This window comes from Dipteris shenzhenensis, chromosome 26, assembly GCF_047967505.1.
Source record: "Dipteris shenzhenensis isolate YYH24624 ecotype China chromosome 26, Dip_SZ_1.0, whole genome shotgun sequence".
Lineage (NCBI taxonomy): Eukaryota > Viridiplantae > Streptophyta > Polypodiopsida > Gleicheniales > Dipteridaceae > Dipteris > Dipteris shenzhenensis.
Window position 1 is genome coordinate 23,820,839 of NC_141621.1, and position 12,522 is coordinate 23,833,360.

At 53.4% G+C, this 12,522-nt stretch overlaps 1 protein-coding gene across 4 annotated transcripts in view; it reads left to right on the forward strand.

Moving 5' to 3' along the window:
* The window catches only part of LOC147884849 (P-loop containing nucleoside triphosphate hydrolases superfamily protein), a 45,820-nt gene that overhangs the window by 23,237 nt on the left and 10,061 nt on the right, over positions 1-12,522 (forward strand). For 3 of the 4 annotated variants that reach the window (XM_087397429.1, XM_087397428.1, XM_087397430.1), the window contains exons 3-5: positions 8,219-8,255; positions 8,379-8,997; positions 9,086-9,161. In XM_087397429.1, the coding sequence (XP_087253555.1) occupies positions 8,219-8,255; positions 8,379-8,997; positions 9,086-9,137 (708 nt within the window). In that variant the 3' untranslated portion in view covers positions 9,138-9,161. Of the gene's footprint in view, positions 1-8,218; positions 8,256-8,378; positions 8,998-9,085; positions 9,622-12,522 lie in introns of those variants that run through there. The other variant, XM_087397427.1, reaches the window with a different exon arrangement.

Below are 12,522 nucleotides of genomic sequence, written 5' to 3' on the forward strand. Positions count from 1 at the left end.
GAACAAGATACAAGAGGTCAGCTTATAGCTGACGGGCTGCGTTCACAAACCGGACGCAGCCCAAAAGGTAGCATAATAGATCATACTCTCACGGAGGGATATGCTGAGTGTGAATGAACAGCCATCGGGGTGGTGAGTAGTGCCACCGGAGGCCCTGCGTAGTCTGCTCGAAGAAGAGGCTCTGTGTGTCCCAAGCCTGGAGGAAGCGTCTCCGCTTCTCCTGACCGGCCCGGGAGTCTCCCTGAATCTGGTCCCACTGGCCTCTGAGGGTATGAATAATCTCACTCCAAATCTCCGCCATGATCTGGGCAGTCGATAAGGAGGTGCCACCGAGGATCTGCGCGCAGCGCGAGGTCCAGATGTGCCATCCTGTAATGCTGCTGATAATCTCCCAGACTGGCTGCCTCTCCCGAACTCCTGTATCAGCCTCTGCTAGGTGCTGTGGGATACCCTCGAGCGGCCCCCACGTCCCCTGTGTGATAAGGAAAGTGGGGTCCTGCTGGCATGCCTCGAACAAGTGATGAAGACCAGGTGCGGTGCTGCACCAACAGAACGCGCCCCAAGTGATCACTCCTAGCTCTGGTGCTGCACGAGCAAGAAGCCCGAAAGTCCACCTCCACACTTCCTGGGCGCGCGTGCAGCTCCACAGGCAGTGTTTTGGTGACTCCTCATCCGCATGGCAAATCTGACAGCAACCGTCCTGGCCTATCTGCCTCAACCAGCTCCCCACTGGAAGACCTTTGTGGGTAAGAAGCCACAAGAAGTATGAGATCTTCCGCGGCCGCCAGCTCTCCCACAAGGCCTTCCAGAATGCCTGCAAAAAGAACCTAGAAATACCCTGTGCGTACCAGCTAGGACGCTGGGTGGGGGGGCGGCTCTGCATCCTCCCGAGAACTCACCTGCCCAGAGTCGTGCTGTAAGCGAAGAAGGAAGTCGGCCCCTGTCCTGTCACAATCTCTGGCCACCACCACTCTCCTGGGTCCCACTCAAGTTCTGACAAGGCCCGCCCCTCCCAGAGCCAAAGACGCCAAAGCTGCAACTGGTCCTGCTCGATATTAGGGTCGGTATGCCAGACCTTCCCCAGAAGGCCTACGACCCTAACCCTCTGCCACGGGAGTAGGGGGTCGATGAGCGCATCCTCTCTCCTGAGTCGTCCATCCCCTGAAACCGCGAAGAAGGCGATAGAGGAGTCATCCAAACGTCCTGCGACCACCAGTGGGATGCCACGGGGGGTGAACTGTCCCAGCCAGTGGGTGTCTCCAGGCATGAGGACCTGAGGCTCAGGTGGAGCCAACCAAGCGGCTGGGATCGCACCGTCGATCTCCGTGCGTCTCGCCTGGACTCCGCGTGCACCTCCAGCTGCGTCTGCAAGATCGGCCATCTCCAGATGTCTGTACGTATCCCTCCAAACTCGAAGGGACCGGGCTGGCCCCCTCATCCAGCCGTCCCACCTGATATGTGATCTCTCCCCCAACTGAAGGCCCTCGGCGTCTCTGACCTGCCCATTCCAGACGAGCGGCTGGCGATCGATCTCCTCCTGACAGCTGGGCTGGGACTGAATGAGACTGAGACGGAGCCGCCTCCAAACCATGAGGAGGCTACGAACGAGTGGGGAGCGGGGCTGAGTGAGCGGGGCGGAAGTGAAGATCCACCTGAAGGACGGTAGCCACTCTCCACCTCGGCGCGGGACACAAGAGCCGACTCCCTGCTGAAGTAACATCTTCCACGTCTGCCCCCCTGGGGTCAAACCACGGATGATAAGCTTGCCTAACAAGGCCTGACTCTGAAGCTCTGGATCAATGACCCCCAGACCACCCTCAGCCTGCGGAAGAATGACTGTCTGCCAAGCAACCCTGGCTCTGGTATCTCTATGCCCATCCTCCCCAGACCAAAGAAAGTTCCGAACCAACCTCCTGAGCTGTGCCACGCTGGATCTCGAGAAGCACCAACAGGAAGCCACATACCAAGCCGTGGCTAGAAGGACCTGGTTAACTACCAAAGCACGACCTGCAAGGGAAAGCTTAGCAGTGCTCCAGAAAGCCAGCTTCCGTCGGATGGAATCTAGCACTGGGAGAGACTGCTGAGCTGGCGTAATGTCTAGGCCAACCTGGAAGCCAAGGTATCTAGCTGTCTGTCCACGTGGAATCCATCTGAAGCCCAGAAATCGCCCCCACTGAGAACACGCCCCCGGGTCTGTGAGAAAACCAACTGATTTGTTCCAGTTGATTTTCGCACCAGCGGCCGAGCAGAAAACCTCCAGGGCCATCCGCACCCTCTCTAGCATCCTCTCATCGTCCTGGACATAAAGGGCTGTATCATCTGCGTACTCTGAGTCCAGAAGCTCCGTGTCCTCCCGGAGTGGAAGGCGAACACCCCTGAGCCCTGTGGACCTCGCCCGAAGGTAGTAAGTCATGGCCTCGGCGAAGAAGAGAAACAGATAAGGAGCCAGGGGACAGCCCTGACGTACTGATCTCTCCAAGCTGAATCGCTCACCCATCCTGCCTCCAATGATGACTCTGCTGGACGCTGTCCTGTACAAAGTTGAGATACCCTGAATCCAGCCTGCCGGGAAACCTAGCCGCTCCAGAGTCCCCTCCAAAAAGGACCAATCCACGCGATCGTAGGCCTTCTCGAAGTCGAGAAGTAAAATGGCAAGGTGTGATCCGCTGTACTGTGATCCGCTGTACTGAGCCCACTCCGCCGCCTCTGAAAAGGTGAAGACATTATCCAGGATACTGCGATCCTGGACAAAGCCTGTCTGAGTGTCATGGACGAGGTCTGGAAGTAGAGGTCGAACTCTGGCACTGATCATCTTGGCGAGGATTTTGTAGGCAGTGGTAAGGAGAGTGATCGGACGCCACTGGCGGATCTCCTGTCTATCTCCTCCCTTCGGGATGAGGCAAATCAGTCCCGAGGAAAGGCTCTCTGGCATCTGACCGCTGCTGAAAATCCCCTGCAGAGCTGCAAGGAGGGGCTGATGGATCTGGTCCCAGAAGGAGGTGAAGAAAGCTCGGGATAGCCCATCCTCACCTGGGCATTTCTGCCCATCAATGGCCATCAAGGCCTCCAACATCTCATCCGAGGTGAACGGCGCCAACAACGTCGCCTGCATACTAGGCTGGACAAGGGATGGAATGTGCCTCCACACCTCCTCACGGTCACGACTAGCACGAGGAGCAAGTGGCTCCTGCTGGAAGAGGGTCCTGTAGAAGTCAGTGGCCAACCCCAGGACCTCCCCCGGGTCCGTAACAATGTGACCATCCGCTGTCCTGAGACTCCGTAGCTGATCCCCTGCAGCTCTCTGGCCGTGTGTCCTGAAGAACTCCCTGCACATCCGGTCACCCTTCCGGGCCCAGAAGGAGAGAGAGGCGTGATAGGAGAACTCGGAGCGACGCTGGAGGGTCTCCTCCAAGAGGGCTCTGGCTCGAAGGGCCTGGATCCGAAGCTCCTCCGAGCCCGGGGAAGACTGCTGAAGTCGCTGAATGGAGGCGAGGTCCCTCCGAAGAGCTCTCTCTCTGTCCCACCAATCCTGTCGAACCTGTAGGGCTGCGAGCTGGCAGATCTGGCTGGACTCCTGCAGAGCCTGCGCGACCGAGTCTACCAGATCCACGCCCTCCCCCCAGTCTCTGTCCCAAAGACTGCAAATGCTGCTACGGACGTCCACCCTCGAGAAGATGGAATCGGGAATCCTGCATGATCGGGGGGGGGAGAGTCTGGGCTGCCGAATCTAATGAAAGGAGCACAGGCGCATGGTCGGAGAGTGTCGTCCCTGGAACAATGCCCGCCTGGCCACCTCTGCTGATGGCCCAATCACTGACATAAAACCTATCAAGCCGCTCCAGGAGTCTGCCTCCTTCCCTGCGGAAGCCCCAAGAGAAGTCCAGGCTCCCGTGCCAACGCCGGAAAGACGGGTCTCTCCAACTGTCCCTCCCTCCTGTCGCGAAGATGAAAGAGTCCCAAGCTGACTGCTCTGCCTGAGCCATACCTGTGAACTCCGGATCTCTACCCTGCTGGTCCTCCAAGGTCTCCAGGTTGTTGAAGTCTCCTCCAACAATCCAGGAATCCATGTCTGGAAGAATCCCTGTAAGTGTCCTCCAGAAGGTGGCTCTGCAACGGAGGTCTGTGGGAGCATAAATGTTGAGGATTCCTATCTTGGATCCCTCCAAATTCAGGCCTACCCAAAGGGCTCGGCCTGGGATCAACGTGCCGTGACCGAAAACTATCTGAGCTAACTGCTCGCACACGGAGGTACAGACCCCCCCGCTCCTCCCCTGTGCGCCGATCGAAGGCTCCCAATAAGTGTAGGAGCGTCCAGGGAGAACCTTCCCGCAGCTGCGGGCATGAGCCGCAGAAAGCTTGTGCTCCTGGAGCAGCAGTACATCCAATCGACCAATCACTGCAGGCTGAAGTTCCTGACGCAAAATGAGCTTCCTGGGACCACGGGTGCTCGAAGAGTGAAACCCGTTCACATTCCAGGATACGAGGTGTAGGCTCATGGAGAGGGATGGGGGGCTGCGAACAGCTGTCTGCTCGCAGTCGAAGTCGAAGAAGAATCAGACATATCGGAGTGGAGGCGCTGCCGCTTGTGAGAAGGTTTGGAGGGGGAGACGGGGTCGTCCTGCCCGTTCTTCAACACCTTCAGCAATGGCGAGAGGCCTCTAGTGCCATGAGCAAATGCTTTCTCGAGCCAGCTCGAGATCTCTGAAGTGGTCATCCCGTAGAAGGTTCGGAGTTTCTGTTGGGACCAAGCTCTGACATCCTGGGGAAGAGGCCATGCCAGGGGGGGTCTGAGGATCACGATCAATCGGAAACGTTTGGCAGCGCAACGCCACCGCAAGCGCACATCGCCCTCGGACCACTGAGTCTCGAGGAGCTGCCCACCGGACGGGCCTATCCAGGAGCAAATCTGGGTGTGTGTCTGCTCTCTGAGAGCCTCCCACACCGAGTCGTCTGTCCAGGTCTCAGTGCCATCGCTGAGGAACGTGAAGGCGAAGCTAGGGCCATCCCTGGGAGCCAAGGCAGCAATCTTCCCATCCGCCCCTTTGCGGAGCATGAAGATACTAATGTCAAGACAAGCCGGGAAGGTCCCAAGGTCGGCCACATCCAGGTAGTCCCAGGGGCCAGATCTGTAAAAGTCTCGAGGGAGCTCTCTCTCCTGGAGCTGAGACCCAGCTGAGTCTGCCACTGAGGGGCTAGCGGGAAGGGAAACCTGCTCCACTGGTGGTACAGACTCCGGGTGTCCTACAAGCGGGGGGGGAGGGGGAGGAGGCTGCGGGATAGGCGACTCGGGCTCCACGGAGGCGACTGGCGGAGAAGGTGGAGGAGGTGGAACGGAGGCTGCACTCGGCTGGGAAGGCGACGGTGCAGCTAACTCTGTAGGAGGGGCGAGGGGAGCAGGGGGGGGAGGGGGATGGGGATGCATCTGGAACTGGGGCTGAGGGGGAGGGGGAGGGGGAGGGGACTGAGGGAAAGGAGGCGGGGACTGAAACTGCGGGGCGGGCGAAGGGGGGGGAAACTGGGGAGAAGGCGGGGGGGTGGGAGAGAGGAGGATCTGAGGCTGTGGAGGGCGGGCTGCCGTCGAAGAAGAAGCTCTCCCAGGTCCCTGGGGCAACTGCCTGTCAGGTCTCTGGAGTGCTGCTGCAGGAAGGGTGACCTCTGCCTCCTTGCCTTTATCCGAAATCTTCTTATTCTTTCCTCTTTTCCTTCGAACCTCGGTCCAACCGCCCACTACCTCTGGCCCAGGCTCCGACTGCCTCGGCTCCTCCTGACGTGGCTGTCCGGGGGGGGGAGGTGGGGGCGGAGGGGGCGGGGGCGGGGAGGGTCGAGACGAACTGGCAAAGCGTGGACAAGCAGCCGCCAAGTGCCCAAAGCCATGGCACCGCAGGCACTGACCTGGCTGTCCGGTGACTATCATGCTCTGGGTGATACTGCCGGCACCTGTCACGATCTCGATCACTGCAGGGAGAGTCGCAGGATCCGCCACAGCCACACGGACTCGGGGATCTCCTGCCGTGGTCACCGCGTCGGCAAAGGTGTCGTGCATAACCCAGCCAAAATGGGAGCCCAAGTCCCTGACAATCGGCCGCAGCTCAGTAGCAAGCCCTGGAAAAACTAGTGTCACTGGGTGGCGAGGTATACGGAACCGAGTATCGAAATCCGCTGCGCTGAAACCACGGTACCACGGGACTATCATGATGATCTTCCCATCCACCGATGTGGGGGAACCGGCAATCAGATTGCTCGCAGCTTTCTCACTTGAGAGTTTGAGCCAGAAGATGCCCCTTCCCATAAGGGCCACCTCCTCAATGTGGCCATCCTCTAGCAAGAGGGTGGACTGGAGCCAGTCCCTGATGGTAGACCTGGAGGGGGAGTGTCCAATGACTCTACCGTAAACAGAGGTACGAGCAAAGTCACTGGCTACCGCCTGAACACGGGATGATTGTTGCTCTGTCAGGATAACGCGGTAGGCATCTGGAGAGGGAGGGTCCGACTGGGCCTCCGGATCCGGGCTGGGGGCCGCCATACCGCCAAGACTAACTGCAAGCTTCCGATGAAGAAAAACAGGCTGCCACCCAAGAAGGGGATGAAGCGGCGGTGGAGCCTGGGGGTGAGGCGGGCGAGGCGAAATGAAGGGTCGGAGGGGTCGAAGCGGAGGGCGGGGCGAAGGCTGCGGGATGCGGGGAGTACGGAAGGGGGCGAGAGGACGGGGGGGGGGGGTGAAGTTGGAATGGCAGGGGTGGAGGGGTGAAGCGGGGGGGCGAGGGGAGCGGAATGAGGCGGAGGCGGGTGAAGCGAGGGGGTGAAGGAGCAGCGAGGGGGCGGGTTGGAGCGGGGTGGATGGCGAGGGAGCAGCGAGGGGCGGAATGGAGCGGAGGCGGGGCGAAAAAAAAAAAAGGACGAGGCGAGGCGAGGCGGGATGGAGCGGAGGGGGCGGTTGGAGCGGCGGCGAGGGGGGGGGTTGGAGCGGGGGCGAGGGGCGGGTTGGAGCGAGGGGGCGGGATGGAGCGGAGGTAAGGGGGCGGGATGGAGCGAGGGGGCGGGTTGAAGCGAGGGGGCGAGGGACGAGGGGCGGGTTGGAGCGAGGGGGCGAGGGGCGGGATGGAGCGGAGGCAAGGGGGCGGGATGGAGCGAGGGGGCGGGATGGAGCGAGGGGCGGCTGGAGCGGAGGTGAGGCGAGGGGTAGCGGGGTGCCGGCGGGGGGGGAGGAGAGGGGACGGGGGTCGAGGGCGGACGGGAGGGGTGGAGGTGGTCGCGGCGAGGGGGGGGGGGAGCGAGGGGGGAGGTAGGGGCTAACGGCGAGGGGGGGAGGGGAAGCTCGCAGGAGCAGTCGATTTCTTCAGGACCATGATGATTGGATATGTCATGTCCAAGATTTATGCATCAGGGCTTGATTTTGAGGTCGGTCGATTTGCAGAGTGTCGAGGACTTAAAGAGCAGTAGGACAGGCTGGTTTCCGATGTGATTATGGTACCATGGATCACATTCTCTTGCTTAGGTGTATCATCGAGGAGGCGAGGGCACGGAAGCAGAGGGTTTACTGTTGCTTTGTGGATTTCTGCAAAGCATTTGATGCAGTTCCGAGAGCCCGCCTCCTCCGGCGCTTGAATGCATTATTTGTATGGTCGACTATTGAGCTGACGGTACGGTGCTTGAGCATACGGTTGATTGTAGTTAAGGCGCGCCACTGTAGTTGAGGTGTGCTGGTTGCTGCAGATGTAGACGTAGCTTGGAACAGGGAGTGTGAAGCACTTGTATGCTCGGATACCAAATGCGAAGAAAAATGAGATTTGAAGTTGCAAGAATGAGAAACTGAAAGAGTACAAAGAGTTGTCAACATGACAATACCCTAGCTGAACCCAGACTAGGTTTAAAACCCACTAAACTGTAAACTCAATCATTACCTGTGGCTAGGGGGAAAAACTTCAGGAGGAAAAAGTGGGGCAACCCTTCTAATGAATAATTACACTCGCCATTGCCCTAAATTTTACCTCATAGATTAAAGTACAGCAAGAAATATGATTAGTGCGGCTGTGCCTTTCTCTTCATAGGGAAATGGTCCTGCAATGTTCCAGATTATGTGTTTTGTACTGCTGTCTTTGTTTGGATGTGTACATTTCCTATTTTGATAGTCTTTTATTGGAAGCTGCTGACAGTCATCTTGAGAAATACGTACATGCTGGAGAAGATTGATTAACAGCAGTCTTTTGTGGTCTTATAGGATGGTCGATATAGGGCTCGACGTGAAGAGAGGAAAGGTATGGGCTCTCTTTCTTCACATGGGTTATCCACAGAGGCTTCCTTTGTACTTTTTAAGTCTTGTGGTAAGAAGCATACAAGATTCTATATTCTTCATCTGATGGGTTTTCATATATTTGCAGGTGGAAAGAAAGGAGGTGGAAGAGGCAGGGGTAAAGGAGGCTCTGCAGGGGCTGGCGGGGCTAGGAGTGTACGTGGTGTGGATTATGGGATGGGGATTGGATATAAGCCAGATGCAAACAACAAATCCACGCAAGTGACTGGGAAAGTTGAGATTCCAAACCGTGGTGCAGCAGTTGATGCGCTGAAGGTTGGGATGCTGGCTCGCTTTAAGAGCAGCTTTGTTGCTGCATCAGCTGGGAATGTCCCAGGGCCAGCCACATTTGTATCTTCTGCTAACCAGCAATTAAGCCAAAATCCTTACCAAGGACGAAGCTTGGGGGGTGTTGGATATGCCAATGGCAAGGCACACACATTAAGTGGATTTATTTCAGGTGGTTCTATAGGTGGGATATCTCACAACCAGACAAGTGGTGGTATGGCTGGTTTTACGAGCCCTGACGTTGTAAGTGAAAGAGAGAAAGCGGGGGGACAAGATGCAGAACGTGATAGGGAGACATCTCGGTGGGACCGTGACAAAGGGAGAGATGCTCGTGACAGGGAAAGGGATCATAGAGCGGACAGGGATTATCGTAATGCGAAGGGATATGGAGATACTAGTAAAGAGCGGAATAGTTCGAGGTGTGCACTAAATACCTCAAGGTCATACCTTTGACTCTGAGATGCTTTTCAGCTGTAAGGCGTTTAAAACTTTTTTTCCTGATTGCAGTGGTCAAGAGCGCCCTCGGGAAAGACGGAGGCTGTCAGGTTGGGACAGATAATTCTTTCTGTCAGTAACTCTCAAGGTGCGGGTGCTGCTTATATTTATGCTTCCGAAATATAATGGTTAATCCTGAGCATGAGGTCTGTATTCCCATTGTAAGAGTTTTGTATACTGTCCTTTGGCTTGCCAAAGTGGACTTCATGGAAATAGTGTTTGTGAATTACATAGAATGCATTTTATTGTCCAACACATACTATTTGTTTCTTCCTACACTAGGCTACTATTTTTTTCTTGCTTTATTTTTTCTTCCTACACTAGGCTACTAGGCCATCTGAGGGTCTTTAAGGAGTTTTCCTTCAAATTTTTGGAGTTGTATGTCTGCTTTTCCTTGAGCCTGGATGCTTTTCAAGATGGCAGTACATCCAAATATGTAGTCTCTTTTCCTTTGATTTTCTCAAGCAATATGGTTGCTGCACCCTCAAGCCTGGATGAGTTTCAAAATGGCAGTATACGAAAGATTGTGGTTTGTTCGGTAATCTGTATATCCCATATAAATGGGGATAGCATTTGTTATTTGAGATTAAGTGTTGTTGAGGCTTTACTTTTGCAACCATGCTCCCCCTCTCCCCCCAGGGCTGAGAGGGCATTAACATAAGGGGAATGAACCTTACAGAAGATGTTCACTTGTGATTGTGGTTGTTTAGGTATTCTTTATTACATGTGGGTGTATGACTTGCTAAGATAATATGATTAAAGTTTGTCATTTGCTTTTGTACGTTATAAGGCTTGCCGTAGGCAGTTTGTTTCTATTTTCCTCAGTGTGTTTCTTTCCATTGCAGTTTCTGACATGTATGTTCTGATGGTCATGAGAATAACATTGGGAAATTGTCGAAGGGACCTCATATTGTGGCCAAGCAGGTAAAAAATGGAGTAACTGGTTCTACAGCTAATACCTATCTTGAGGCCAGCAACAGATTAATGTGCACTGCCTATTTGGTACCACCTACCCAAATTTGGATGTGGGATTTTATTTATTTTTGATCTCCTTATCTTAATTGGAAGTTTAGAGGCTTGGGTGTGTGGGGTTGGGAGTGAGTCAATGTGGGTGTTGGCATTGGGTAACCTAAATGAGCAAGTTGATCCACCCTTTCAGAATTCTAAAAGTACCAAACAGCAAGCTGAAACAAAAACACTTGGTTACAGTAGAACTGGGTCATGGCCTTCTGCCAGCAAATAACAGCATAACCACTACTTGCTTGACAAGGTACAACTGCTGTTTTAGATCAAAAGCTGAGGGTGGTGAAGAGGATGAGGATTTATCAGTAGCTAGAGCTGCAATGGCTGCTTCTGTAACCCTTGCCTCTCAGTTTTCTTCCATTGCTTCTGAAAAAACTAGCTTGGTAGTCTTGTCAAGGGATGTCAAACACCCTAGGTTGGCCGCTTTCGCCTAGAGGTGGACCTACTGCCTGCATCATGATCATTGATATTGCACTATTGTGGTCGATTGAGACGGCCAGTCAAAAAGTCCATAGGGCAGGGCTGGAAAATCTCCAAATCAGGTCGACCAGTACTGAAACCCTCACAAACTGAGCCAACTGAGCTCTCAGAAGAGGCGGCTGCGACATAATCGAAGGTCTTCGTGGCATGAGTGCACACCGAGGGTGGGAAAGGTGCGTGATATGATGCGCAGCCTGCTCTGATACCAAATGTGAGAATTGGAAATGGAGGGGAGAGCAAAAACTGGAGCAATCCTGGATTCAAGTTGCAAGAACGAAAGTACAACGGGCTGTCAACATGACAAAACCCAAAACCCTAGGTAAATCCTAGTGTGAGTTAAAACTCACTCAATCCTAAACTCAACCATTAATTATGGTTGGGGTGAAAAACCTTGGATGGCCCCTAACCCTCCTAACTAAATGCATTTTCCACTACCTTTAATTTTTAATATATCCAACAGTTTTGGCCTAGAAGGATAAATTGGATGGCACCAATTATTCCTTGTGGAGTTTTATGGTGAAGAATTTGTTCGAGTCTATGGGGCTATGTCATAGATGATGAGGCCTGCCGAATTTAGAGGAGATGGGATGCTAGGGATGCGCAAGCTATGTCACTTATTACCTTGTCTATTAAGAGGTTGATGGCAAGATCTGCAATGAGGATAGGGTTTCTTATTTGAAAGGAGGACTTGATAGTATCAGGTCGCCAAAGACCGATTCAATGTTAGATCACTTGATTAAGATCGAGGATCTTATGACAATACTTGCCAACAGCTTCCATTGGTGATTGAGGGCACTTTAGACCAGCCAGTAGAAGATCAAAATTTACATCCTGCACACTGATGCACAGAAGCCCTAGAGTGCTCACAATCAGTTCCAGGGGCAGCCTATCACACATGATGACGTTGAAGAAATTGTCAGAGAGGAGAGAGCTGCTTCACAGGAATCTATAATAGTACCCAGGTGGCTGATTGAAGGTCTGCAGGACAGCAGAGTTTCAGCGCCTGCTTGCTATGCGAAGATTCATATATATTTGACAAGAAAGGCTCTACATGTTAGTCCAACTGAAAGTACCCTATGTGTCAAGAAGGACAAAAGAGATGTCATCCTTTATGTGGATGATATGCTGCCCATAGGCACAAGTGAAGAAAAAATTGAAGGTTTTAAGAGCGATCTTGAAACTTCATTTGAGATGTCTAATCGGGTGATGTTGCACTACTATCTGCACATTTCCCTTGCATGCTTTATGTGTGTGCATGTGTGTGTGTGTGTGTGAAGCTCCTTCCCAAAAAACAGCTATGTGATTCACTCACTGATTGCAGACCAATAACGCTCATGCCAGTCATTTACAAGATTATAGCCAAAATGGTTGTTGACCGTATTAAAGGTTATTTGCATGATGGGCTTCATCCTTCGCAATATGGCTTCGTTCCCCGTAGGCATATCACATATAATATTGCTAATGCTTATATTGGGATTGAATATGCCAAATACACGCAACAGGATGTTCTGCTCTTACAGGTGGATATTGCAAGAGCCTTTGATACAGCTTAATGGGAATTCTTCTCGCAAACAATGCGATCTTTGGGGTTTGGAATAAAAATGCAGTAGATTATTTACTGGCTTTACAGGAATAGCAATGCAGCTTGCATTCTTTCTGGAGATCTCTCTGATGAATGGACTCTTCGTTGTTCGGTCCGTCAGGGATTGCCCCTTAGTGCTTCATTGTATGCCATTGCTACTCATTCTATGCTGCATACAACATGGTTGCTCAAGCCTATGCCGATGATTCTTTCTTTACCACGAAGAATACGCATAATGATCTTTTTGCTTTGATGTAGGCTCTCTCTGTTTATGGTTTGGCAGCTGGTCTTCATGTAAATTTTCAAAAGTTCAAGTTGCTCCCATTGCATTCTAAAGATTGGCATAGTCTTTTGTGGCCCGGGG